The 25,981-nt window shown below is 32.6% G+C and overlaps 3 protein-coding genes across 6 annotated transcripts; 2 read left to right on the forward strand and 1 right to left on the reverse strand.

Moving 5' to 3' along the window:
• The first annotated feature begins 568 nt into the window (after positions 1 to 568).
• On the forward strand, positions 569 to 12,542 carry LOC113855314 (protein CHROMATIN REMODELING 24). The gene is made up of 23 exons (XM_027486903.1): positions 569 to 720; positions 789 to 875; positions 948 to 1,040; positions 1,117 to 1,724; positions 1,803 to 1,933; positions 2,033 to 2,087; positions 2,339 to 2,467; positions 3,148 to 3,255; positions 3,400 to 3,455; positions 3,529 to 3,619; positions 4,361 to 4,498; positions 4,589 to 4,666; positions 4,755 to 4,961; positions 5,040 to 5,111; positions 9,553 to 9,633; positions 9,711 to 9,829; positions 10,366 to 10,477; positions 10,694 to 10,762; positions 10,851 to 10,945; positions 11,275 to 11,403; positions 11,745 to 11,807; positions 11,892 to 12,024; positions 12,281 to 12,542. The coding sequence occupies exons 1-23, from the start codon at positions 618 to 620 to the stop codon at positions 12,431 to 12,433; spliced, it is 2,910 nt and encodes a 969-aa protein (XP_027342704.1). The 5' UTR covers positions 569 to 617; the 3' UTR covers positions 12,434 to 12,542.
• A 1,351-nt stretch (positions 12,543 to 13,893) lies between these two features.
• Positions 13,894 to 17,640, forward strand: LOC113856163 (F-box protein At5g39450-like). Its single transcript, XM_027487873.1, has 2 exons — positions 13,894 to 16,072; positions 17,291 to 17,640. Exons 1-2 carry the CDS (start codon positions 14,229 to 14,231, stop codon positions 17,292 to 17,294), a joined length of 1,848 nt encoding a protein of 615 aa, XP_027343674.1. The 5' UTR covers positions 13,894 to 14,228; the 3' UTR covers positions 17,295 to 17,640.
• A 912-nt stretch (positions 17,641 to 18,552) lies between these two features.
• Positions 18,553 to 24,521, reverse strand: LOC113854892 (lipase-like PAD4). 4 transcript variants are annotated; one of them, XM_027486207.1, is made up of 5 exons: positions 24,341 to 24,403; positions 23,913 to 24,237; positions 23,033 to 23,134; positions 20,057 to 20,779; positions 18,597 to 19,510 (listed from the first exon to the last, which is right to left on the reverse strand). In XM_027486207.1, exons 4-5 carry the CDS (start codon positions 20,777 to 20,779, stop codon positions 18,689 to 18,691), a joined length of 1,545 nt encoding a protein of 514 aa, XP_027342008.1. In that variant the 5' UTR covers positions 23,033 to 23,134; positions 23,913 to 24,237; positions 24,341 to 24,403; the 3' UTR covers positions 18,597 to 18,688. The 4 variants fall into 4 exon arrangements, with proteins under 4 accessions (XP_027342006.1, XP_027342007.1, XP_027342005.1 ...); XM_027486205.1 differs by lacking the exon at positions 23,033 to 23,134 and having other exon boundaries at positions 18,553 to 19,510; positions 24,341 to 24,521; XM_027486206.1 differs by lacking the exon at positions 23,033 to 23,134 and having other exon boundaries at positions 18,557 to 19,510; positions 24,314 to 24,354.
• Between the last annotated feature and the right edge of the window lie 1,460 nt (positions 24,522 to 25,981).

Raw genomic sequence — 25,981 nt, forward strand, 5'->3', positions numbered from 1 at the left:
GTACAATGCTAAAAAAATATAATATATATCTACCTCATATCAATCAAATGCTTTAAAAAAATAAAAAAAAAATAGAATTCAAAATTTGTACAAAACTTGTATATAATACTTGTCAAAATTCAATGTTTAACTAAAATCATTGTAACTATTCATATTATAAGTGAGGTAGGTAGAAACTTCGATTAAAGAAGGAGAATTAAATAATAAGAGTTAAAGTTATAATATTTTAATTTGAAAAAATTAGAATTGAAAGGTCAAATTATAGAAGTTAAAGAAAAAAGATTTTTTTTATAAATACAAAAATTTAAATAATAAAATATTAAAAAATAATATAACAAAGACATGATACTAATAAACTACATCTCTATTATTTTAAAGGGTAATACGTTTACGGTATAAAAACATAATTAGGCTTGTTAATTATTACCATTACCTCCTGAATCATCGTTTCTTAAATTCAAATATTCAAATATTCAAATATACCAAATATAGCGGGAAGGTTAGGAGTTGAATGATCGAATAGTAAAAAAAAAGCTTAATGTTATGTATGTTTTGGAGTCCCATTCCCATCCCCATTCCATTTTTGAGTGTGACATTGACATTGCAGAAACTGAACAATGGCGAACAAGAGCGTAAAGAAACCGATGAGCCTCAACGATAGCCACTATCGCTTCCTCCAAGATTTCTCTGCTCCTCCCAAACCCTCTTCCCAACCCTTAGGTACTTTCACTTTCACATTTTTCATTTCTATTTTAATTTCTTTTTAACCACACTCTACTTTTCCGCAGATGAATCTATCGAAGCCTCTACAACAAAAAAACATGAAGAAAATATCCCCCAATTTTCTGCAATCACTGACTTCGATTCTCCAATCGGTATTTCCATTCTATTTTAATCTTTCTCTCTGTTTCACATGCTTTATCTGAGTTCCGATAGTCGATTATTAGGGCAAATTTCGGACGAGAAACGCGAACCATTCAAGGCAGAAGAAGAAGCTGTACCGCAAGATATTCCCCCGTTTTCGGTTGATTCTACTCCTAGTAAGTGTTTAGGGTTCTCTTCCCTGCTTCACTTGAATATGTAATCAGCACCGTAATCGTAATAATATATTTTCAGAGGAAGAAAAGAAGACGAAGGTGAAGGTGCAAGGGCGACGCCGCCTCTGCAAGGTTGCGTATGAAGATGCCGCCAACAATTTGGCGGTTGACGAGTCCCAGTTTGATGACCTCATCGACCTTGATTCGCCCATTCCGGCGCCGAAAAATGTTATCCAGACTAAGGAGACTGTGGAAAAGAATGAAATTAGGGATATTTTGAATGAACTGAACTCTAAGTTTGAGTTGCTATCAGTTGAGAGGAAGCCGGGGCCAAAGCCTGTTGAGGGTGTGGTTGGAGGGAAAGAAACTGGTGATAATGAGGTTTTAGAGTATGGGAGTGCAGGATCTTCATTTTCTCCACAACAGGATAGCTTGTCAGAGGGTAATAAGAATGGCGGTATTGAGTATGATTCAGATGATTCTGTTCAAGAGTTGGATCATTTTGAGCCTGAGAATGATGGGTCCATAACTTTGACTGGGCCAAAATCAACTTATAAGTTGCCGGGTAAAATTGGTAAAATGTTATATCCGCATCAGCGAGAAGGATTGAAGTGGCTCTGGTCTTTGCATTGTCTGGGGAAAGGTGGAATATTGGGGGATGACATGGGTTTGGGGAAAACAATGCAGGTAAGGATGAGTAGCAAAACCTTGAGAAATTGTATTTTGTGATAGTACATGATTGCCAGTACTGTATTCTTCTTGCAGATTTGTGGCTTTCTAGCTGGACTGTTTCATTCTCGTTTAATCAGAAGGGCATTGGTTGTGGCCCCAAAAACCTTGTTGCCCCATTGGATCAAAGAATTGTCAGCTGTTGGTCTATCTGAGAAAACAAGAGAGTGAGGCCTTGACTTTATTTACTTGAGTAGTTTATCTAATATGCAAAGTTGAAGCTTTTATGCTTGAAGAACAACAGCCAACAATGTGTTTTTCTGCAGATATTTTGGAACTTCTACAAAACTCAGAGAATACGAACTTCAGTACATCCTTCAGGTTCTAGATCTTTCTTGTCTTCCTTAATTTAACCTTGAAGTTAAATTCTTGCTTGTGCCTCATGATTTATGGAATAAAAAAACATCTTATGTTTTGTATGTCAACTCAAACTGAGCTTAAGATTTGAAAGGGGAGCTATTTGTGATGGGGGTGGCTTGTAGCTGCCTCAATTAATTTTGGAAAACACTCATTTAAATTTGGTTCGCCTGGTTTCTGTCAACCTTCATCTATATTCTTATGTCTCAATATAGGATAAAGGTGTTCTTCTCACAACATATGATATTGTCCGCAACAATTCTAAGTCCTTACGGGGGAGTGATTATTCTGATGATGAAGAAAGTGAAGATGGTGTTACATGGGACTACATGATACTTGATGAGGTCAGTATGGCTTTCTTTTATTTAAAACCTATTTATTGATGGGTGCTACCCTTTCCTCAGTGGCTTTTGAATCTTGTATTTTTCATATGATTTCAAAGTAACAGATTATTTTATATAAGTTTGAAGTGTATACGGTTGGTTAAGTATCATTATTCAAATAAGATATATTTAGGAAAAGTTTTAATTGATTCCTTTTTTCCCTTTAAGAACTCGAGTTTTTCACTATAGTGCAACAGAGTACGTGGAGGTCTGAATTTTTCTCTGGCTGATTTTACCTTATTGTCATCATTTTTAAGTAAATTTGAGATTTGAGCTGAGAAGTGTGTTAAAATAGGTATGACAGAAGCTGCAAAAGTATGTATAAGTATGTCAGTTGTAATACATGGCTACATGTTGTGTTGCTCATAATAGCTAGACATACAGAAAACTGTCATTTGTAACGAGTCCAAAAGTTCTAAGTGTGAACTTTACTTGTGCTGGCTGCTCTGTATGCTTTAAGTAATAAGCTCACCTTAAGTTTCTTGCTGCATATTTAACAAGTGGGGACAGTTATGGGACTGCTTATGTTCACTCAGTAATGTGCTGAAATTTGATTTATATGAGATTGAATATACACTTGTATTAAAATCTATAATCGAAGGTTTCAAATTTTCTTTTTGTCAAAATGTTCTTTACTTTAGGGCCACCTTATAAAGAACCCAAGCACACAGAGAGCTAAAAGTTTGCTTGAAATACCAAGTGGTCATCGCATTGTCATTAGTGGCACACCATTGCAAAATAATCTTAAGGTATTTTGATGTAATCGTCTTGTTTTATACTTAAATCAATGTTTTTTAACATGGTGTATATCTGCTTTCCTTTTTGTAATAATGATTGAAAAATGTATTATGTTACCCTGTTTAATGGTTTTCGTTCTTAAAACATCCTAACAGGAGTTGTGGGCATTGTTCAATTTTTGTTGCCCAGAAGTGCTTGGTGACAAGAAATGGTAATATTAATTCTAATGCTACATTCTTAGTTTAGTTTAGGTTCTGGAAATTTAAAAACTTATAATCTCTCAGGTTCAAAGAAAGATTTGAAACTCCCATACTTCGTGGAAACGACAAACATGCTACTGACAGGGAGAAGCGTGTTGGTTCATATGTAGCAAAGGTAAAAGATTATTTATTTTGCTTGACTTGGCCTTTGGCTTTGGATCTACAATTATGGACACTGAGCACAACACCATCACTCTGACACGGTTAATCTCCAAAATCTGTTACTGGGAGACTGACTACACATATATGTATGTGTAAATGAAAAACTCAAATGAAATGATTAATGTACTAAAAGATCTAAATTGATATTTGATAATCAATATTTGTTTATTCTCCATTTTTTGTATAATAATAAACCTCAGAAGAAAATGAGGCATTTTTGTTTAGTATTTTAAGCTGACTTTTCTAAAAGTTTAAAAAAGAAATATTTTCTAACAGTACTGTGTCTATCCATATGGAAGTGTTGACTCAAGTGTCCAAGTTAGTGAAAAAAAAATAATTGGACACTTCATTGGGAGAGTTTGACATGTATTAGACAGATGCCAAGGGGGTGTCGGTGTTATAAATGAATTTGACTTTGTGACACTTCAAGTAGGAATGGTGTTTGTGCTTCATATTTTGGTTGGCAAAGAGTATGCTTTAGGTTGGGTTTGATTTAGTTCACATATTGCAGACAATTAGAGGGATATGATTAGATATGCTTTCCACTCATCCACTTCTCTTCAAGCCTTTTCCTTGATTAAACATTTGAATATAATGAATTTCATTGTAATATGTAGCAATATCTCATTCTGATCACCAAGTAATAAAAAATCCTGATTTGATTTAAGTGTTATCATTGCTGCTTTCCCAATAGGAGCTAAGAGATCGTATTCAGCCTTACTTTTTGAGACGTTTAAAGAGTGAGGTTTTCAGTCAAGATGATGGACAAACAACTGCAAAAATTTCTCAGAAACAAGAGATCATTGTGTGGCTTCGATTGACCAATGTTCAGGTTAGATATGTAATTCTTTGTTGTTTACATTTTATCTTTGGGGTTACTCATAACATGTTTTGATAACTGTTTTATTTCTGTTTTATGTAGCGGCATCTTTATGAAGCATTTTTGAGGAGTGAGATTGTTCTCTCAGCATTTGATGGTTCACCACTGGCTGCCCTTACAGTAAGCATTTTCTGTTCTGCTTTGTTATACTTCATTTTTTTGCTATTCTGGCTGTGCCGTCATATTTTGAAAATCTTTAATGGATCAGATTTTGAAGAAAATAAGTGATCATCCACTTCTGTTGACAAAGCGGGCAGCTGAGGATGTGTTGGAAGGGATGGACTCAATGCTAAAGCCAGAAGAGGTTAATGTTGCAGAAAAACTGGCAATGCACATAGCAGATGTTGCGGACTCGGATAAGTTTAAAGATGAGCAGGATGTATCGTGCAAAATTTCCTTCATTATGTCATTATTGGTAAGTGCTGATGTCATTAGTTGATATACTGGTTTTTACTTGTTTGCATAATGCTATAGTTCATTTTTTATGCTGTAGGGTAATTTGATCCCAGAAGGGCATAGTGTGCTTATCTTTTCTCAGACTCGCAAGATGCTTAATCTTATTCAGGTTGGTTCAGAAATTAGTTTCTTTATTTATATTTTGATATTATTTTGTCTGTGAATCATGGAATAGTCAAACTTTTGCTCCACTGTTTCATGTAGCCATACTTGGAAATGAACGATAGACAGAGGCCTCTAAAGTCCAAATATGTGAAATATGGCAAAGTACCTGTATCGGACATATATTTGATACTGATACGTGTATGATATGCTTAGATACGTATCTAGAAGTATCAAAAATTAAATTTATTATTAAAAATTAAATTTAAATGTGATACGGTTGGAAAATGGCTACAAATAGTCAGATACGGCTCAGAAACAGCTCCAAATTGGCTCGGCTAAAAATAGTGGTCAGCTTGATTAAATTTCCAATATTGAAACAGAGATTTTCAATCTGTCTTTCATTTCCCCATTTCTGCTATTATTTGAGTTAAGAATGAAATCAGAACTCACCCAAAAATCAAAAATTAGCTAGTGTTTAGAACTCACCCATTTCTGTCATTGTTTTGAGATTCGATTTCGGACTTCACAGTTCCTGAACTTTGGAGCCGTATATCAGCCTTGAAATGGAAGGTACCTAGAAAGCAAAGCAAAGAGGATAACTCTGCACAACCATCGACTCATCGTATCCTTTCTTCTTTAGCACCTTTGGTGCTACGTAAGTCGACATTTCACACAGCATGAGGAATATCCCGTCAGATCTCCGTTGCTCTGGAAGGCCTGGAGTTCCTCGTTCTCATCAAGGAGGAGATTTTCATACTTCAAGTTACAGTGGGTGTGTTATGAACTTTGTTCCTCCTCTCTCTTTTCTAGACTCCAACAACATTCTATCTCTACTGCTATGGTAGTAAAAATCTCATAAACTTTCTCTTTTTTAATCTCCTTTTTTCTATTCATTTTACAGTAATAAAGTAAAAATGCTATTCTTGCATTTTTTAACAATTGTGTTTGATGACAAAAAATGAGTTTTGGTTCTGACTCTAATTGTAGAATTCCAAGTAACTTTGGTTCATTAGAATTTTAAGATGATCATGCTCCACTTTGCGCATTTGTCACTATAAAGGATAAGTTAGGAGATGGAGCAGGCAACAAGCTATAGAGTTGTAATTTTTGTGACAAAGTGGTCAAAAGTTCATATTCAAGAGCAGTGTAGTTAGTATCGTACGATTCTGGATATGATACTAACGATTCGATTTGATTTGATTCTATACCCAGGGATACAAATTGTATGGCAGAATCGATTTAACCTTTGAATCGTTGCCGGAATTGCTTGAACTGTACGTATCGGGCCGAATCGTGAATTTGGATGGCAGCACACGATACCTTCGCAAACTGCGGGTGTTCGCAGCCAAAACAGGGAGATGTTCATGATCTGGTGATTTGGGGGAAGAAACAAACCTATTCTATTTTTTATAAAATGCACTTTTTGAATTATTTTTAAGGATAAAAAGGTCATTTATCTTTTATAAAACATGTGTGTTAATTTTATCTTCCCCACCCTCTCCTCTCTCTGCGAAAAGTCCGACCTCGGCATAGCAGTTTCTCCCATTCTCATCGGTACCCATTCTATTTTGCTAGAAAAATCAGTTAGTGCGGAGGCTCACCTTCTCCATTTCACTGGAAAAATAGTTTTTCTGGCATATCTGTTTTTTTATTTACTAGAAAAATAAGATTTTCCAGCATTTTGTTCACTGCTTTTCTTTTCAAGATTTCTGGTATTCAAGATTTTTGGTGGTCCCTCTGCCATTGCAACAGTTTCTATTTTTTATTTGTTTTCTCCTCCTCTTTTTGATAGGTACATATTATTTGACTTAAAAATGTTAAGATATTAAATGTTTTGATGTTTCTTTACATTACAATATTTTTATATTTATATTTTTTATGTTCTAAATTATTGATTTTGAATCTTACGATTCAAGATACAATTCGATTCACGATTCAAAAGATAGGTCTTACGATTCATAACTTGAATCCCGATTTAACTACCTTGCTCAAGAGCTTTGTCCTAAGATCACTCTTGATTACTTGGCTGATTTGAAGAGAATTTGTGAAGAAGCTGAGAATAAAATTAAGTCCAAAATTATCCCACTACCTTCAGCAGCTCCAACAACCTTATCCCAGAAAAGAAAAAAAATAGGAAGTGGTTTACTAGAAAGAGCTTCAATGTGGATGAAAGAAATCAACTTAGAGCAAAGATAGCAAGAATGTTTTGTTTAGCTGGCTTATCGTTTCATCTTACTAGAATTCCTTACTATGTTAGCTCTTATTCATTTGTTGCAAACCATAACCTTAGTGGTTTCCTTCCTCTTAGTTATAATACTTTAAAAACTAGTCTTTTACAACGAGAGATCTCATATTGAAAGATTACTCCAACCTATAAAATCTTTATGGCTTATTAAAGGAGTTACATTAGTTTTTGATGGATGGACATATGTTCAAAGAAGGCCATTGATAAATTGAATGGCTGTAAGCGAAGTAGAGACAATATTTTTAAAGGCTATTGATGGTTCTAAAGAGTACAAGGACAAACACTATATGGCCAGCATAATAAAAGATGTAATTACTGAAGTAGGGCCAAAAAATGTTGTTCAAATCATAACAGATAATGCTCCTATTTATAAAGCAGTCGGGATGTTAATTGAAGCTGAGTTTCATTATGTGTTTTGAACTCCTTGTGTCGTTCATACTTTGAATTTGGCATTGAAAAACATATGTGTAGCTAGAAATATTGATGGAAATGAAAATGTTTTCAATGAATGTCATTGGATCACTCTCCTAGTTGATGATGCATCTTTTATCAATAATTTCATAATGACTTACTCTATGAGATTGACTATTTTTATTGAGTTTTCATTTCTTAAATTGTTTTATGTTGCTAAAACCAGTTTTGCATCAATTGTTGTTATGTTAAAAAGATTGAAGTTGTTGAAACGTGCTTTGTAAAATATGGTCATTAATGACCAATGGAATAGTTATAGAGAAGATGATGTTGATAAAGCTGCCCATGTGAAAGAACTTATGTTAAATGATATATGGTGGGATAAATTAGACTATATTCTTTCATTCACAGATCCTATATATAGCATGCTTAAAAAATGTGACACAGATGCTTCTACTCTTCATTTGGTTTATGAAATGTTTGATTCTATGATTGAAAAAGTGAAGATAATCATATATAGGCATGAGGAAAATGAAGCAAATGAGATTTCTAATTTTTATGATTTGGTTCATAGTATACTGAATTTTAGATGGAGCAAGAGTTGTACTCTATTTCATTGTTTGGCCCATTCATTGAACCCAAGGTAAATTTCAACTTAGTTACTGTCTCTTGAAAAATAAAAATCATACTATAACAAATTTTTTAATCATATGTATGTATTATAGTGAAGAATAAACTTAGGGAAGTTCCAAATAAAGTTCCTTCACATCAAGATGATGAAGTTTCGAGAGAGAGGAACAAATGTTTGAAGAAATATTTTCCTAATGCTGAGGAAAGGAAAAATATTTTTGTTGAATTCTCGAATTTCTCATCTTGTGTAGGTGATTTTGCTTATTTTGATTTGATTGAAGATAGGTGGACATTGGACCCAAAATCTTGGTGGGTAATGCATTGATCTTCTACCCCTTTACTTCAAAAGCTTGCCTCAAAGCTTCTTGTACAGCTTTGTTCCTCATCTTGCTGTGAGAGGAATTGGAGTACATATTCATTCATTCTTTCAAGAAAAACAAAATGGATCCAAAAAAGGCTGAAGATTTGGTTTATGTGCATTCCAACCTTCGTCTTTTGTCTAAGAAAGAAGAAAAGTACACTAAAGGAGAGACAAGGATGTGGGATATCAGTGGAGATATAAATGATCCACTTGATAATGGTGCTGGATTTCTTGAATTAGCTGAATTATTTCTTACTAAACCAGACTTAGAAGTTATGCTTTTTGTAGACAATAAGGATGGAAATGAGTGTGACAATGTTAGAATTAAATAGTATAAAGGCACGGCATTCTTTTTGTGATAGTTCTATATTTCTTTTGGATAGGACTACCATTTTTTTTGTGGAATTCTAAATTGAATAGGGGGTAAAGTATGTAATTTTTATGATCGCATGTATTTTTTTGTAAAATGTGATCATTGATATGTAAATGTAACACATTAATATAAATTAATTATTAATATCTTTTTATAAATATTATTTCTTTAAATTCATATTAAAGTATCTAAGCCGTATCGTATCTTGAAATTTAAATTTTTTCCATATCTTTGTATTCGTATCGTATCGTATTTGTGTTGTATCAAGTATCTAGGCTTCATAGTCAGAGGGTTAATAAATGTTTTAGTTTTAACAATTATTAGGTATTTTTAGGATGTTCAAAGTTTTCCTTTAAATTTCTTACATCATCATTTTGTTTTATGCTTTTCTATGAGATTAAGGGTTTTCTACCACTTGATTATAGGAATGCCTTGTATCCAAAGGTTATGAGTTTTTACGAATTGATGGTACGACAAAAGCCAGTGACAGACTAAGGATTGTTAATGTAAGTATTTTGCCCGGTTATGACTTTTCAATTCCCCAAAGGTTCCTGTTTTATGCCAACTGTTGTTCTGATTTCAGGATTTCCAAGAAGGTGTTGGAGCTCCTATATTTCTCTTGACATCTCAGGTTGGTGGTTTAGGACTGACGCTTACAAGAGCAGATCGTGTGATTGTAGTTGATCCTGCTTGGAACCCGAGGTATGTCTTGAAGTGTTCATTTTGCTTGACTCTAAATGTGATCTAATTTTGTTGAATAATTTACAAAAAAAGAATTATTAGTATTTTTCCAATTGTTTTTGCAAAGATTGCTTTAAACTGTAGTGTAAAAAGTTATGAAAGTAGTTGTCTTGTTTAATTTTCTTTTTAAAGTGAGATCTGTTAAGGTTGTTATTTTGTTTTGAATTGTAATCAAGAAATTGTCATTTGGTTTCTGTTCTGCTCCTGTTACTTGTAGCAAGATTTTCTCCTGGTGGCTGTAATGTCCTAAAATTTCTCTCCAGTCATGCAGCTTGATAAAAGTTCCTCATGTTAATGTTTAATTGTTTTTGTCTTGCTTTATATTTGACTGTTTTGGTGTATTTGCCGTAGCCAATTTGATTGAGATGCAAGTATTATGCATCTGGTAGACTAAGTTAGGGTTGAGGGTTGATTGCCCTGATCTATTGTGTTTCTTTCTTTTAATTTGCAAATTGAGTCATTCCTTGTAAAACACCATTATTTTCTGTTTCCAACAGCACGGATAATCAAAGTGTTGACCGTGCATATCGGATTGGTCAAAAGAAAGATGTTATTGTATATAGATTGATGACATGTGGAACTGTTGAAGAAAAGATCTACAGAAAGCAGGTAACTCTTTCCTTTTCCAATATTTTGGTTGAGTATCAATACAATGAACATACTCACATGCATATACAAATGTATATACATGCATATACGTGCATGAATAAGCATATGTAACTATTTATGTATGCATGTATGCATATATAAGTGGGTATGTGTGTGTGTATGGCATGGTTTAGACATTGATTGACTTATTTGACACTCAAACTGTATGTTTTTTAGGTATACAAGGGAGGATTGCTCAAAACTGCTACCGAACATAAAGAACAAATTCGGTATTTCAGCCAGCAGGTACAAGTTTAGTGGGTTGTACTATTAGTTAAGAGATACATTTCTTACATCTTGCCATTTGGTGTAATCTTCCATTCACCCCTTGCAGGATCTTCGGGAGCTTTTCAGCCTTCCAAAAGAAGGATTTGATGTATCTGTTACCCAAAGGCAATTGAATGAGGAGCATGATCGTCAACATACAGTGTAATGAGTTCATATTTTAAAATATGTATTTTGCTATAATTTAACATTTCTAGCTTTAGCTTTCCTCACTAACGGTGATATACAACAATTGGTGCTTTGTACTATCTTGTTCAATTCACTCAATATAGTTTTTCTCACTTTGAATAAGATACAGTGTGTTTAGGAACTGTTTTTTTCCCTAAAAAAGAACTTTTTTTCAAAAAGCTTTTTGGAAACTAATAAAAAAAATGTTTATTTGTTTGAAATAAGTGAGGTCAAACATGCTTTAACTCATAAATTGAGCTCTATCTACTGATTTTTATCTTAAGGAGCATTTGTATTGCGTGTAGTGATGACTTTTTCAAAGCACATATAGAGTTCTTGAAAAGTCTAGGCATAGCTGGAGTTAGTCACCACAGTTTACTCTTCTCCAAGACAGCGCCAGTTCAAGCTGATCCTGAGGATGATGAAGTTACAAGGTAAAGCTTTGTGGACATTGTAATACTTAAAGTGCATGCTCGTAATTGCCAACTATTAGTAATTACTAATTTGATGTAAATGTGATTTTTGTTTCCTTTGTGTTATTGTTGTTTTGTACCAAATGTTGTGCTGAAATTTTCTTAAAGCATTTGATATCACTAACTGAAAGCTAAGCTATTGAATTTGAAATATGAGAAAGCTCCATACAGTTCATTGTTTGGAATATGCTTCACTAGTTTATGCGAAGTATGCTGAAATTTGAAATGTGCTTGTAATTGCAATTTATCTGTTTACCAATTGCTTTATCAAACCTGAAGCTCCATTAATACAATGGTTGCAGGAATCATAGGACCACATATATTGGAACTTCAACATCATATTCATACGAGCATATTGCTGATGGGTATCGTTATTATTACACTATCTTTTAGAAATTAAAAGGATTTTTGGTTTTGATTTGATTTTTTCCTTTTTTGCTTTAAACCAGCGCTGAGTTTGCCTTTAATCCTAAGGATGCCAAGTTAAACAAAAAAGGTTCTTCTCCTAGCAGTGCTGGTAAATTGACCGAGTCAGAAATCAAGGATAAAATTAAGCGGCTCTCTCAAACACTCTCAAATACGGTGTGCTTTTTCTCTTAAATAGTAATTTCACTTTTGTACAGCAACGTAGCATTTATACCACATCTTAATAGCCTAGAGGCAGATGACTTCTTGGGTTGTCTACAGGATTAAATCATTATAGAAGTGGGAATTGGTTATTGCCAAAGGATTCTCATTTAAGAACCAACCATTAAAATAGAATTGTGTTATCGCATTCTTAATTCAGGAATTAAGATATTATATAGTGGACTGAGTTTGATATCCGTTTAAACCTCAGGCGATGATTTCTAAATTACCTGACAAGGGAGAGAAACTACAGAAGCAGATTGCGGAGCTGAATTTAGAGCTCGCAAAACTAAAATCGGAAGAAAAAGATGTAGTTGATTTGGATGACTTTACTAGTGATTTTCAAAGGGTGTTGAATGTATAGTTTATCCATAGAAAACAATCCCTCGGGTTATTTGCTCAGTGGAAACTGGTTTTGTCGGAACCTATTAATTGAAGATTGTCAATTGTTAAATATTACAATTTGAAAATGCCATTTCTCGAGTGTTTGACCAAGTCAAGTTTCTCATTTTCTAAAATTGAATAAATTTAATTGACAATTTTTTTACTTGACCCACAAAATCTTATTTTTTAAAAATAATTGAAGATTTAGGACGAATTTGAAATATTAAATTTCCAGTTTCGTATCCTACTTAATCAATCACTTAATAGTAAGAGTTTGTCTGATTACGCTTTCAATATTCGTAATCTCTTTATTTTCTGCTTCAAAAATGTTTTAAGATTTACTGTGCATTAAAACTAAAACTCGTTCAATGACGTCGATAAATTTCTATCACCATAGAAGTCGATTTTTTATTTTAAACAAACAAGCTCGAAAAGTCACAAATATTTTGGTTTCACAACTCTCAAATATTAAGATTGTATAAGTGATGTATTTTAGCTTTTGATTATTTTATAAAGTATATTGACTTTAATTTTTAAACTCAAAGCAAAAAAATAAAAAAAAAGGAATCAAATGAATCTTTTTTTTATAAAATTATAAAAAATAAAAAATAAATTTTTATACTAAAATATGCGTGCGAGTTATCCAATCTCAAAGGTTAACTTGAAGATTTATATATTTTAGTTTACTCACCTTCTATCTTGAACTAAAGACAATTTAATAGTTAGTAAATAGTAATCAATTAACATAATTGTATTTTCCATACATTTTTTATTAATTACAAGTATATTATTAATTAAATTAACAATGAAATATATATATATTTGAAAAACTTAATCCCTAAAGAGTGATTAAATATCATAATATATATTTTCTGAAAAAAATCGAAGCATGTAATTATTTTTTAATTTGAAATTAATTATGGATATATTTTCATTTTTTAAATATTTTTTAACTGTACAGTGTACTGTGTACACAGAAGATATTAGGCAATGAATATCTGGTGAAAACCTTTTGACAAAACAACATGCAACGCACCGACGATGACAAACATGAGTGTGTGTATATATTTTTGGGATGTCTAAATATTAAAAAAAATCAGATTCTTTAATTTGTATGCAATGCAAAATTAATAAATAATATTTTTATTAAAAATTATTGTATTTAATAATATTAATATATTTAAATTTTGTATTTTTAATAAATTTGTTTGTAAATTCCTATAATACATGATATTACAAGGGTTAAAATTTAATAAAAATAAATGAAAGTAAAAAATAGTTATAAACAAGATTATATACGATCTCATTAAAATCGAAAAGAAAATAAGATATTTTACGAGTACGTGAATATCATATTGACGCAACGCCTATGGTACTGTTCAATTCCAACGTTGATGACATTCGACATAGATAGTCAAGGTGACAGATGGATGTAATATCATATTTGACTTGACTTACTTCTTAATCTTAACCACTTTACAATGAAAACCTTCGCTTGTGCTTTCTTACACCCATTGGAATTCTTTTCTTTTTCCACCACAAACGCGTTTCAACATTCCACAATCAAGAGAAAGAATTTTGCAATATCCGTAACAACCCAATTCACTTCAGGTAGGTACATGTCTCTTTCATTTAACATTTGTTAGACTTAGACTCAATAATTGAAGATCACTTGAGAGATTCACAAATTGTATGTGTGCAATCTTGTTGGTAACACGCACTTAAAGTTCAGTTTTTAAACCATCAAATTTTTGTTGGGTTGAATTGGGTTCATTATGTTGGTACCTGATTCCTTTGATCCAAGCTTGTTTCTTTGTCTACCCGATGATGTGTTTGCTATGGTGTCACGGTTCCTCTTACCCAGAGATGTGTGCAATCTTAGTCTCTGTTGTAGGAGTCTATATGCTCTTGCATCATCTGAAAAAGTGTGGCTAACTCAATGTGACATGGTCGGTATGGTTCCCCACAAAGACCTTGTTGAGTGGAGAGAGGGTGTAGCATCTTACAAGGCACTTTGCCGTTTTCTTTTGAGTGTGAAACCTTTGCTTGGAATATGGGTTCATCAGAATCCTGAACTTGGTAACCTTGTCTATGTTATGCCCGGTTTTGTTTCGGTTGTCGGGTGCAGGATAATTCCTCAGGAGCTTGGTCCATTGGGGATCCGAGATGGTCCAATCATGTGGTCATCTGTGTTTGAGGTTATTGGTGATTTTGATGGTTCAGCTACATTTTTTCTCCATGGAAGGGAAGATGGAATAGATCATGTTTGTCATGGCTCAGTCAAGTACATAGATAAATCTTGCAATGTGCTATTGCTTGAGGTTGAACCTAAGGAACAAGATTATGGTAGTACTTTGTTGCAGAGTAGAAGCTTACATGACTCAGATGGGAAGTTATTAGAAGAAGTTTGTAGGTCAAACAGTGAGCTTTCTAGGTTACAAAGGGTATGTGGAAATAATGAGCCAAAGGTTCCCTTCAGCAAGTTGACTTTTAGTGATAGAAGGAAGTTGCTTGAGGTCACTTCTAGCCAATTTAAACAAGAGGTTCCTGATATTGCTGCTGGACCGTTGTTTCCTAGGTTAAGGGATGATTATGACAACTTTCAGAACGATTTGATGCTCTTGAGGGAAAGAAGAGCAATCCTTTGTCAAATGTATGACCTTGGTTGTAATCAGATTGACAATAAGGAAAATTCAGTGCAATTAGAGCTGGATAACATAAGAAAGAGTTCTAACTGTTTGAGGGATTTCTCAAATTTTCTGTACAAGGAGGATGATCACACACAATGCACCAAGAAGAGAGGTGTTGGTGGATATTTATGGGGAAGCTTTAAACAGATCCTTGGAAGATCTAGTTCAATTAATGGAGGTCATGCAATTTTCAACAAGCTTACTTCAAGCCACGAGACGAAGTATGCACGGCTCGAAGACTTTCTAAGATCAAGCAATGCAATAAGGCTAACATTAAAAGCCTCAACTGTTAAATTATCTTCATATCGGGCATGGCCAAATATGCCAGAGAGTTGGTTTGCACTCTACAAGATGCCCTTGCAAGTTCCTACAGCAGATCAAGTTTATGCTGGTTTGTGGGGAGGAACTTTTGGTTGGCCTCCTGGAAAACCTTCTGAAGACAAGCCTGGAAAGGCTCTATTTTTTCTCTTGGTATCTTATGAGGAATCCCAGGGACAACAGCTTCTTATTGCAACAAAAATATTGGAAGGCACTCATTATGTCTTGCATCCTAATGGTTCAGCAATGTTTGTAGTGAATATTAATGAGCCTTCATCTGAACCCTTTCCCTGGGACACTGATACAGACTCCTTCTCAGCAAATATCAAGCATGCTTTTACTGGAGAAGGTATTTCAAATGGTTATGGGTTCAGATACCCTGGAGCAAAGTGCGGTTCCCTCTTTGTATTTCAAAATGATATCCTTGCCTTCATTTGGAAGGACTCAAGGGTTGTTTTGACCTTGCAAAGAGTTTGTTTGCAAGAACTTTTGAAGAAAGGAAAAAGAGTACCTTCTCTGCCTCCCATCAATAATTTTTCATATTTGACGAAGTCCTACTCAAATGTGTTCACAAGCTTTCCTGGCTCTTCCACTTGCTCAACATCACCAAGGTTTGCCTCAACCCTGACATGTCTGCTTCTTTTATATTTCAGAACTTCCCATCTATCATGGCACTTCCCCCTTGCTTCATGATTTGCTATAACTGCCATAGTCATAGATATATTTATTGTGTTAGGTAGCTTAATAGATGTTACACCTTTTTTTTTATGATTACTCTCAACAATTTTGGTATAGCAGTAATGTATCTGGCTGTGAAGAAGTATTTTTCGCAGAAGTTACAGTTATAGTGATGTATGGGTTAGTGACAAACAATTCCTATTAGTTGGGATTTAGGACATTTTGGTCTTGTTATTTGTAGGATTAACAGAAGAGCACTGTTCTCTTGTCCTGTTCACTATCCAACTTGGGAACTTCAATAACATTAGTTGCTCAAACCTTCTATTTCGAGATCATCTAGAAACTAATGATTCTGTACAGAAAAACTTCTACACTTTCTTAGACTCCTTACATCAGTTCTTTATAGGCATATAAAAATGTGCTGCCTTTGGCAGCATTTTATGTTGACACTTTTCTTTTTTTGCTATTGTAGATGTGATATTAATCAATATTAATCAACATTACACACCGTAGCATAGTATCTGTATTGACAATAATCTTCACAAACTAAGGAATTCACGTTTTGTAGTACAAAGCTCAACAGAATTCTGAAATCTAAAAGAGATGGAAATGTTTATATATCTGGCTATGAAAGAAGGATATCCTATATCTTCTTGCATGCTTTGCAACCAATGGACTTCTCTGTTAAATATTAAATACTACCCCTATTATTATTTATTTAGCTAGAAAGAAGAGAAAATTTTGTTCTTATTTATATATCCATGTAAAAGTTCTCGATAATATTAATTATTATTCTTCAACTAATACCCTTTTTGTCCATATAAAATATATACACTATTTGAGTAGTCTAAGAGTAAAAAAGAACACCCTAATAAAAGGTAAATTAAAAAGCATAGCAATTAATTCTAACAAAATGGTTAGATTTATTGGTCTCTAATTTCTTTTCTATCTAGACAAATAAATAAGAGTGAAGGTAGCATATTATAACATAATTCATATGCCTCTTCTGTTTATAAATTTCCAATTGCTATAGTTTTCTTTGTCTATGGAATCAATGGAAGAATTATATTAATTGCTAGTTACTTTGTAATGCCCTTTATAAGTTTGCCCAATGGGGAATTCTAAGCCAGGATAGAATGTTCTTTCGACAGGTAAAGAGAGACAACACTAGTCTATTTTTGGGTTTGAGATCACAAGGTTTTATGTGCCCTATTTCCCATATTATAGCAGTTTAACAAGAGGACCATAAAAACTTCTGGCGGCTGGTTATTGCTGGAGCTGCACTGCTTTTGGTTGTCACACAGAATACAGTTCTTGCTGTTGGTTTCATGTTACTACCTTTTAAAGATCAAAGAAGGAAATAATCTGTCTTTATATAGCACTATGAATTATTTTGTGGTAAAGTGTTAGCTTCTCTGCTATAGTTGTATACGCTGTTGCTTGTTACACAAATAAAAATTTTACATCAAAGCTCCTAATGAAGTTTTGATCTACATTTGATTTAAACTGCATGATAATTGCCCTTATGCACGACACAAAATACATATCATTAACGTAAATTACGTAATGACACGTTACATAATCACATACATACCATCCTCACGTGAATCCTTCTATCATCACCCCTGGAAAAGTTAAAAGACATTAACAAAACACTTATATTCCACAATTACGTTTTTGTTTGCTTTCATTCTTAATCTGTTTAAAAGAACTGCTTAAGCTTTGTTTGAAAAAAGAAATTATTTTGTCAGTCTTGATATATTAATTATTTATTTATTTTTTATAAAAAAATGACTTTGTTAATCTCATCTTTACGAATGAGTTTAAGTATCAAATAATAGTAAAATTTATAAAAAAATATCTATTATATTAGAGATATAAAAATGTAATAAGCGCTTTTTATTTTAATAAAAATTATTACATAATATTTAAATTAAGTCTAAAAATTAGCATTAACAAAATAATAAAAAAACTAAATTAAATTCACATTAAAAGGAAAAAAAATCTTTAATTGAAAAAAACATGGTCTGAGACTTCGAGAAAAGCACATCCTAACCGTAGTTGGAGCATTATCTTAAAATGACTTACTTGCACATGCAGCACTAACTCTTCCACCTACTAGGGTTTTAACATTTGTTAAATGATATAATGCTAATCACCGTCATGACAGTATTAGTTAAAGAATTAAAAAAATTAAAAAATGATAATATATTCCTTATAATTTTTAATATTTTTTAATTTATTAATTTCTTAACAATAGTTTCTCTCACCTTAACCTTTTAGAACTTTGAAGATATCTAAAACACTCATAGGCCTCTCTTAAATATGTAATTTTTTTTTTATTATTAGGATTTGGCATGTTTTTTAAAAATGTTTTTAATTGCACAAAAAGTTATTAACAACACGATAATATCTAAATTTTAAGTAAAATTCTAATGCAATAAAAAGTCATAACTCAAAAAGCAAAACGAGTTATTTTGCAAAAGGAGCAGTTATATAATACATGGTATGCTTACAATGGGTTAAGCTTATTGACTCAAAATTACGTACTAAGGAACTACTTCCCCATCTAGAAAACCAGTAAACTGATGGGGAAACCTCTTAACCTTTGCTTTCAATTGCTTCAATTCTCTTAAATCCTCTACCCACAAACTATAACTAGAATTCTTAGCTAGAACGTCACAAGACACCTCCTTATCTTCAATTAGTTTCATAGCATACTTCTCAAAATTTTCAATCTTATCCCACAACAAAGCCAACTTGTTAGTATCTCTCTCACTTCTAACACAATTCAACCAGTCCCTTGCTTCTTCTACTCTAGCCCAAAAGCATGAATCTTGTGTCAAACTTGCAAACTTACTTCTCTCCTTGTTTTCTTCACCACTAGTTACCCTTCTATCCTTCCACCACCTATCAAAAATCTCATACCTTCTCTCTCTACCATGTTGCATGTAATGGCCCTTGGTTCTATGCATCCCTTTCCCATAATATTCAGCAATGTCTAGTGGCTCAACCAATAGTTTATAGAAGTGTGAAGTGTTGACCCACTTGGCTCGTTTGTCAAAATCATGAGGCAGATCACTTCTTTCCAACATGTCAATAACGTTGTTCCAAAACTTGGCGAGTTTGCAACGATTCATGTTGACTTTCATGTCCCTTTTTGAACTGGAAGAATCTCTGCTCTTGAATGAATCGTAGTACCCCATTTGATCGTCTTGCTCATCGCACCAAGTTTTGTACCATTCGATTTGGGCTCTATAAGGTACAACCTTGGATAAGCTAACTGCTAGGCTTGCAGCATTCTGAGTTGGTGAAGGACCCATTCTCCTTGTTGTCTTTAAACATTCCTTGGCGGATTTAATAGCTGATTCCTGTTTATTTAATCATAGTAATTTGTTCAGTGAAATAATCATGTGTGGCTAATATTAGTGAGAATGCACTGCAAAAAAGTTTTTTTTAAAAAAAAGATGCTACTTTCCCTTTTAAGCGAACCCCACTTTAGTTCTTGACATTATAAGCTTACTTTAGTCCTTAACTTCACAAAACCTTCAATTTAGAATTGACTGTATAAATATCATTCACTTTAATCTTTAATGCCAGTGAAAAATAACAAACTGAACTAGGCTTGAAGAAATGAGGCTTTGCAAAAGTGAGAGTTTATTAATTTTAGAGACTAAAGTGACAAACGCTTGCAATCTTAATGAAAAAATGGATTTTCTTAAAGAGCTAGGATATTGTCGTCATCCAATTACTCTAAAGGCTTAAGCTGTTTAGGTGATAATGTGCAAGCCCACCGACCACTTTATCATATATATTCTGAACCAACAAACCCAAAAGCTTAAGCTGATGGATATACACGTGAATCATAGAACCAGGGGATGCAAGATAGTATATTATCTAATAGAAATTGCAATTACCTGGCTCGCTATGCCAGAAGACTGGATGGCCAACTCAAGCCCTGCTTCATAGCTTGAGTCAGGAATGTTCTTCTGCATAGTGTCTCTCTGATTCAATATTTGTGAAGACATTTTATTAACATAGTCTCCATACTTCAGATGGTCCTCAATGCTACTAGTTGGAGAACCAGTTGCAAGCATCAAGTGCATCATCTTTACGATTGCAGCTGGATTATCCACACATACTGCTCCATCTTCTGAAACAAAAAAGTAATTCCCGAAAGGGTGAAATAAAATTGGCACTGATGTTTCTCCATCTTGTGTTACTGCTTCCAAGTAATCCATCACAGCAGTGAACAATTTGGCTTTCTCTTTGTCAGATATTTGAAATTCAAGCTTCTCAAAGTCGGGTGAAGTCATGGACAAGTGCCAAAACTGTAGTAGGATATTTAGCTGAGTAGTGAGAGGAGTTATAGGGGCAAAGAGCAACCTTGGCATTATGTCATGCTTTGATACCACATGGCAGAAGTTGCCACCCCATCTTTCTTTGAAAATGGCTTGGGAAAAGGATTGGTTCCCAAGCAATGGTGCTCCATAGGTGATGCACAAGATTGACAGAGATGAAGAGATGGATTGAAGGTAAGACAGAAGCCAAAGAGTGCATAGAGAGGCAGTGGCACCTCCAATGGAATGTCCCGTGATGACAACTGATTTAGTATCCGTATTTCCCACTATTTCCAACATCTGAATGGTTAATTTTCAAGAGTTAGTACATAGTTAAGAATATGAATAAGATTCCAGTGAAAGAAATTTGAAAAAAAAATGCCCTTTTAATTTTAAGATTTTAATATGAATGATTTACTGATGAATAAAAAGTCGAGATTTTAATTTTATTTTCATGTTAAGCACCAAGACAAAAAAAAGCATATAGTACATCATAAAGTGGTAGTGATCTAATTAAAAAGACTTGAGTACGACATAAAGTTACGGTCCTTTGGAGGGAATTGTGAAAACGAAACTCTATATGGCGAAACACTTTATGACAGAAGGTTACTTTCAAAATTGACCGAGCTAAGTCTTTTTGCTCATTTTGGCAAGATAGGTATCATGGGTTATATGGTGGTGCCCACAGCGGCACGACTTGAGTCTCGCATTCTTGCTCCAATCATTGAACATATGAGTCAAGGAAGAAAGACCATTGTCGCCAACTTTGGCATAGTATGTGAAGGGGATTCATCTACTGTCTAAAGCAATTATCGTTGGATAAGTTGGATTTAACCTACCCAAATCACTAGACACGTTTCACTTAGATATTGTTTTACTTACTGTATTGACAAATCACCGTTTCAAATCCATATACCATAAAAAAAGTTACTACCTTCGTTCCTGTTTAGATATATAACGTGAAGAAGAAATTTATTCTTACTTATTTGTTTATACAAATATCCATTTATCTATATAAAATATTTATACTATTTGATTAGTTCAGAGCAACAATCAAAAGAAAAATTACAAATAAAAGATAGATTAATAAGCTTAACAATTAATAAAAAAAAAATATTTCCATCCGAAGCAGTATTTCAAATCCCATCAGGTCTTGTGATCCCTTCAAACGCACTCAGAAGATAGTCACGGTTTTTTTTTCTTTCCCTGCTCTTCTGTAAGAAGATATTTTCATATTTCTAAATATAATTATGCTTGGTAATTTTATATTTTATTTCTAAATCCTAGCTAGTAAAGCAAACTACTTTTCTAATTTCTTCTCGGAAAGAAAAAACAATTAACGAATAAAATGCCAACAGAAGATTTAAAAATGATTTTTCAGGGTTTCGTTTCACCGGTCAACTAGTGCTGGCGTTGACAAATTGCTGTGCAATAGATATTTGTCCATTAACAAACGCCATTGTATAATAATGATGATGAAGGCATTGAACAAGAATAATGGAAGTTTTAATTTATATAAAAATGATACCACTCTCATCTTTGTTTGTGGCATTATCTGCTTGGTGATGGAGGCAATTGTTAAGCTAAAAGTAAAAGTCAACCATTTCGAATTGGAATCTAGGACCATGATACTAATTTAACAGCATGTTTTAGGCACTGATCAAGGTGGCTTGGTTGTTGGAGCATCCATTCATAAAACGATAACATTGGTAGGGACTAGGGACCCATGTCTTGGAATATGAGCTTGTTGGGGATTGTTCACACTGCAAAAAATGATCTTTGCTTTTTGTACATTATAATAATAATTGATAATATTAAATAGATAAGTCATCAACCCCACAGCCACGCTACCAACGGACACGGAATGCAACTTTTGGGTTAAAGCTCAGCTCCAATTTTCTTCACAAATTTTGGTGTAAAAGAAACCAAAGGGACAACTGAAACACGTCCCAAAAATCTTGGTTAAATAATTTTTTTTTAAAAATGAAGCATTAAATAACTCTCATATTTTTTATTTAGGGAATATTTATCTTTCCATTCTTTTTACTTTATTTTCTTTTATCAATGCTCTTAGGACTTTAGTAAGCATTTGTAAAAAATAAACTATGATACTTTATGGTGGCCCGGGCAGGAATTACTGTAGCGTATACCACGATTTAAAATAATGCAACTGATAAGTCACTTTGATTTGGTGGAGAATCTGGAGATGGATCTTTAAAGAGTTAGGGCACTTAGAGGAATAAAGGGGCACTGATGAACTTTAACAACAACGAAAGAACATAAATATGTAATAATTTAATCTTTTTAAATTCCCTTCAAAAATTAATACTTATTAATTTTTATTGTAATATTAGCTCAAATCTCAGTGGTGATGGCTGGTGTTATTTGGTATGTTAAAAGCCTATACCTACAAACTTTAGGACATCTCAATTTCACTAATATAGTATGCTGTTTTTTTCTCTCTCTCTCTTGAATTATAATTAAAACAAGTTAAACTAATTAGTAGAATTTTCTTAATAAAATATATAATACTACTGTATAATATATACATACTGGGAATTTGTTTCTTTAAATTCAACTGAATCAACTCTCGCATCAGAACACGATTCATCTAAAATTTCCCCTTTTTATCTCAGCCTCATTTTCGCACCTTCTCTGCCAAATGAGATAGGAGGGAAGACAGTTTATTTATCAAAGTCTAGAGGATAAAGTTATCAATAGATACTTACAAGATTAAAAGATAAGTAATAAAATAAAATTAATTATTTTATAAAATAAAAAAATATTATTATTTATATTAATTTTTTTATAAACAAAAGATTTACCTAAACTCGACTCTAATTTCCCTTTCAATTTTTATTTGTATTTTAAATTTCTTCTAGGCTATACTAGGATGTTTTCGTGTTGTTGCTTTGTTCTATCAATTGATGGGCAGAAAGTAACACACCCAACTAACTACGTCACGTAATCATACCAATAAGAGAAGAGAACACCCAAAAAAGAAAACCTTCCCTCAAAATCAAAACTAAATGATTAAATCCAAAAATATCCCAAAACAAAAACAAAAACTAAACAGCACACGGCGGCTACAAACGGATCAATGCCGATACCATACAACTATACAATCATCACTTTATGCTTTAATTATTCCAAAATCTCCTTCTTAAACCGTTTTCTAGTTCCTTCTCCGATCAATTAATTCAGCTAAGTTTCTGATGCGGTGAAAAAAGTGTATAGGATCTTCTTATTCCTGTATTTTGCCTTTTAATTAGCATATATATAATTAATCCAAGGTATCTCACCTAAATTTGATATTTAAGAAATAAACATTTATTTCCCTAAAGAAACTTCCCCAATCATGCACCTAATTAAGAAACAAAACCAATCTTAAACTGTTACATATAAAAGCACGAGTTGAAAATTGGAAACGAACCTGATTTTGGAATGAGTTGAAGAGGGAGAAGAAGAGATTGAGCATCCCAGCATGAACCATCACCGGCTCCTCTCCTTCCTTGTTCCGACGCGACGAAAACATAGGTACGCCGCCGATGCTATCTAACGCCGTCAAATTTCTCCAATTGGGGTCGGACCCGCCGGCCATGTGGACGCCGGAGAAAGCGACATAAACGACGCCGGCGACTCGCTCGGTGACGAAGCTCCGAAAGGGGGTGGCGTTGGCCTTGCTGCAGAGCCTCCATGACTCTGACAACAAGGGGGTGGACGAGACGAACGTTGCGAGCATCTCGCGAGTCTCAAACCTGCGAGGAAGAAAACATAGTTTGGGTGAGTTGGAGTTTTCGTGGAAAGTTTGGTTGCTTTGAAGAATAGTCATACATAGTGGTTTGAAGAGTAAGCACTTACGGTGAAGTTTCGTTGGTTGCCATGGAATGAATTAAAAGCCTTTATTTCTTCCTTGTTTCTTATGTTGGAGACTGGGAAATGCGATAATATATGTACCCTTGCAATCAATAACAACTTCAATTTGCTTCCTTTTCCTTCTCTTTCACTATAGATAAATGCTTCTTTTCTTTTTCAATTTTCTCAAATTTTCAAAATCCTACGTACCATGTATAATTCCAGAGATTGATTCACCCAAATTAATTATTATATGATTTTTAAATTATTATAAAAATAGGTCAAACTATTTCAAAAATATGTCCGAATATCACTTTTTTTATTTTGTTTAATTGAAATAAATTTTCAGAGTATTTAAAATGCATTTTAAACTTAACAAGTTGACAATAAAAATGTCATTGTTGCATAAATATTTGAGGTATAATTTTTTTTAAATTATAATATTTTGAGATTATATTTTTTAAAATAATATTGACTTATATATAATTTTAGGTTTATTAATCTATTTAAATGTAAATTTTATCTCTTGTATTTTTTTCATCTAACTTTAATATTTTTAATCTTTTAAATTTTATCACTGATTGATTATTTTTATATTTTTATTACTTATTCATTATCTCTCATACAATATAATATTGTTCTTTTTAAATAGAACTAGTTTATTAACTCCATGTGTATTTTATTTTATATATAATAAAATGTATATAATTTAATAATTAAATAATAACATTTTATATTTTTATAAAAAATTATATATAATAAAATTATTTTAAACAATATTTTTAAAAAATTGTTTAATTAAATATTATTAAAATATATTTTATTTTGAAATAATTTTTTATCATATAATGTAAATAAATTAAATTAAATGTTAACTATTAATATAAAAATAATTTATTTAAGTAAAAAATAGAAATTTAAACTAGACTTACTATATACAAATCGAATAATTCATTTCATCAACTTTAAAAAGTTATAGTGTTATAGTATAGTTATTTTCTTAATATATTTCTAAATTTCAAAGACCTTATTAAAAAATCAATTTAATTCGCAGCTTATTTAATCGAAGTGTACACCAAATGCCGCGTGAAATTAAGTAATTATCAAGAGATAGAGAGAGAATTTGACTGCATTGGTTGTGTTGACCGAACTCATTACGTCATTTTCATTTCAAAACGCGCTTGCTTCTATGGGAGGAGACATTAAATATTTATTCAATTTTATTATTTTTAACATTTACAATTAAATTTAAACATTCAAAAAATATGTTGCTTTAAAATATTTATTATTTATATTCTTAATATAATATTTTTATGAAAATTGCTATTTTTAAATATTTAAATTCAAATTTCAGTGATTTTACTTCTCAAAATATTTATAATTTAAAAAACTTAATCCGTGATAAAAAAAAATTAAACGATTATGTCAAGGTCAAATTGAAAAAAGCTGTATGATTTATTTATATGTTTGTATATCATATTCATCGTTTTGGTTATTATAACAACAAATACATTTTTTATAAGAAAGTTTTTATTTATTTTTTAATTTATCTAAACTAGACCTATGCAATCTAAAAATTTATTAATAATTTGACAAATATTAAAAATTATTATAAATATTTGTTAACAAAATTTAAAAAGGTAAGTT

This window comes from Abrus precatorius, unplaced genomic scaffold, assembly GCF_003935025.1.
Source record: "Abrus precatorius isolate BTA unplaced genomic scaffold, Abrus_2018 Scaffold11, whole genome shotgun sequence".
Taxonomy (NCBI): Eukaryota; Viridiplantae; Streptophyta; class Magnoliopsida; order Fabales; family Fabaceae; genus Abrus; species Abrus precatorius.

Bases quoted from the DNA above. Each gene is read 5' to 3' on its own strand.
- LOC113855314 (XM_027486903.1), top strand. From the start codon at position 618: ATGGCGAACAAGAGCGTAAAGAAACCGATGAGCCTCAACGATAGCCAC. The intron at 10,478-10,693 runs GTAACTCTTTCC...TATGTTTTTTAG, and splicing joins AAAAGATCTACAGAAAGCAG to GTATACAAGGGAGGATTGCT. The intron at 12,025-12,280 runs GTGTGCTTTTTC...TTTAAACCTCAG, and splicing joins CTCAAACACTCTCAAATACG to GCGATGATTTCTAAATTACC.
- LOC113854892 (XM_027486204.1), bottom strand. From the start codon at position 24,311: ATGACTATTCTTCAAAGCAACCAAACTTTCCACGAAAACTCCAACTCA. The intron at 20,780-23,912 runs GTTCGTTTCCAA...TTAACCATTCAG, and splicing joins TCAACTCATTCCAAAATCAG to ATGTTGGAAATAGTGGGAAA. The intron at 19,511-20,056 runs GTAATTGCAATT...TTAAATAAACAG, and splicing joins CTTCTGGCATAGCGAGCCAG to GAATCAGCTATTAAATCCGC.
- LOC113856163 (XM_027487873.1), top strand. From the start codon at position 14,229: ATGTTGGTACCTGATTCCTTTGATCCAAGCTTGTTTCTTTGTCTACCC.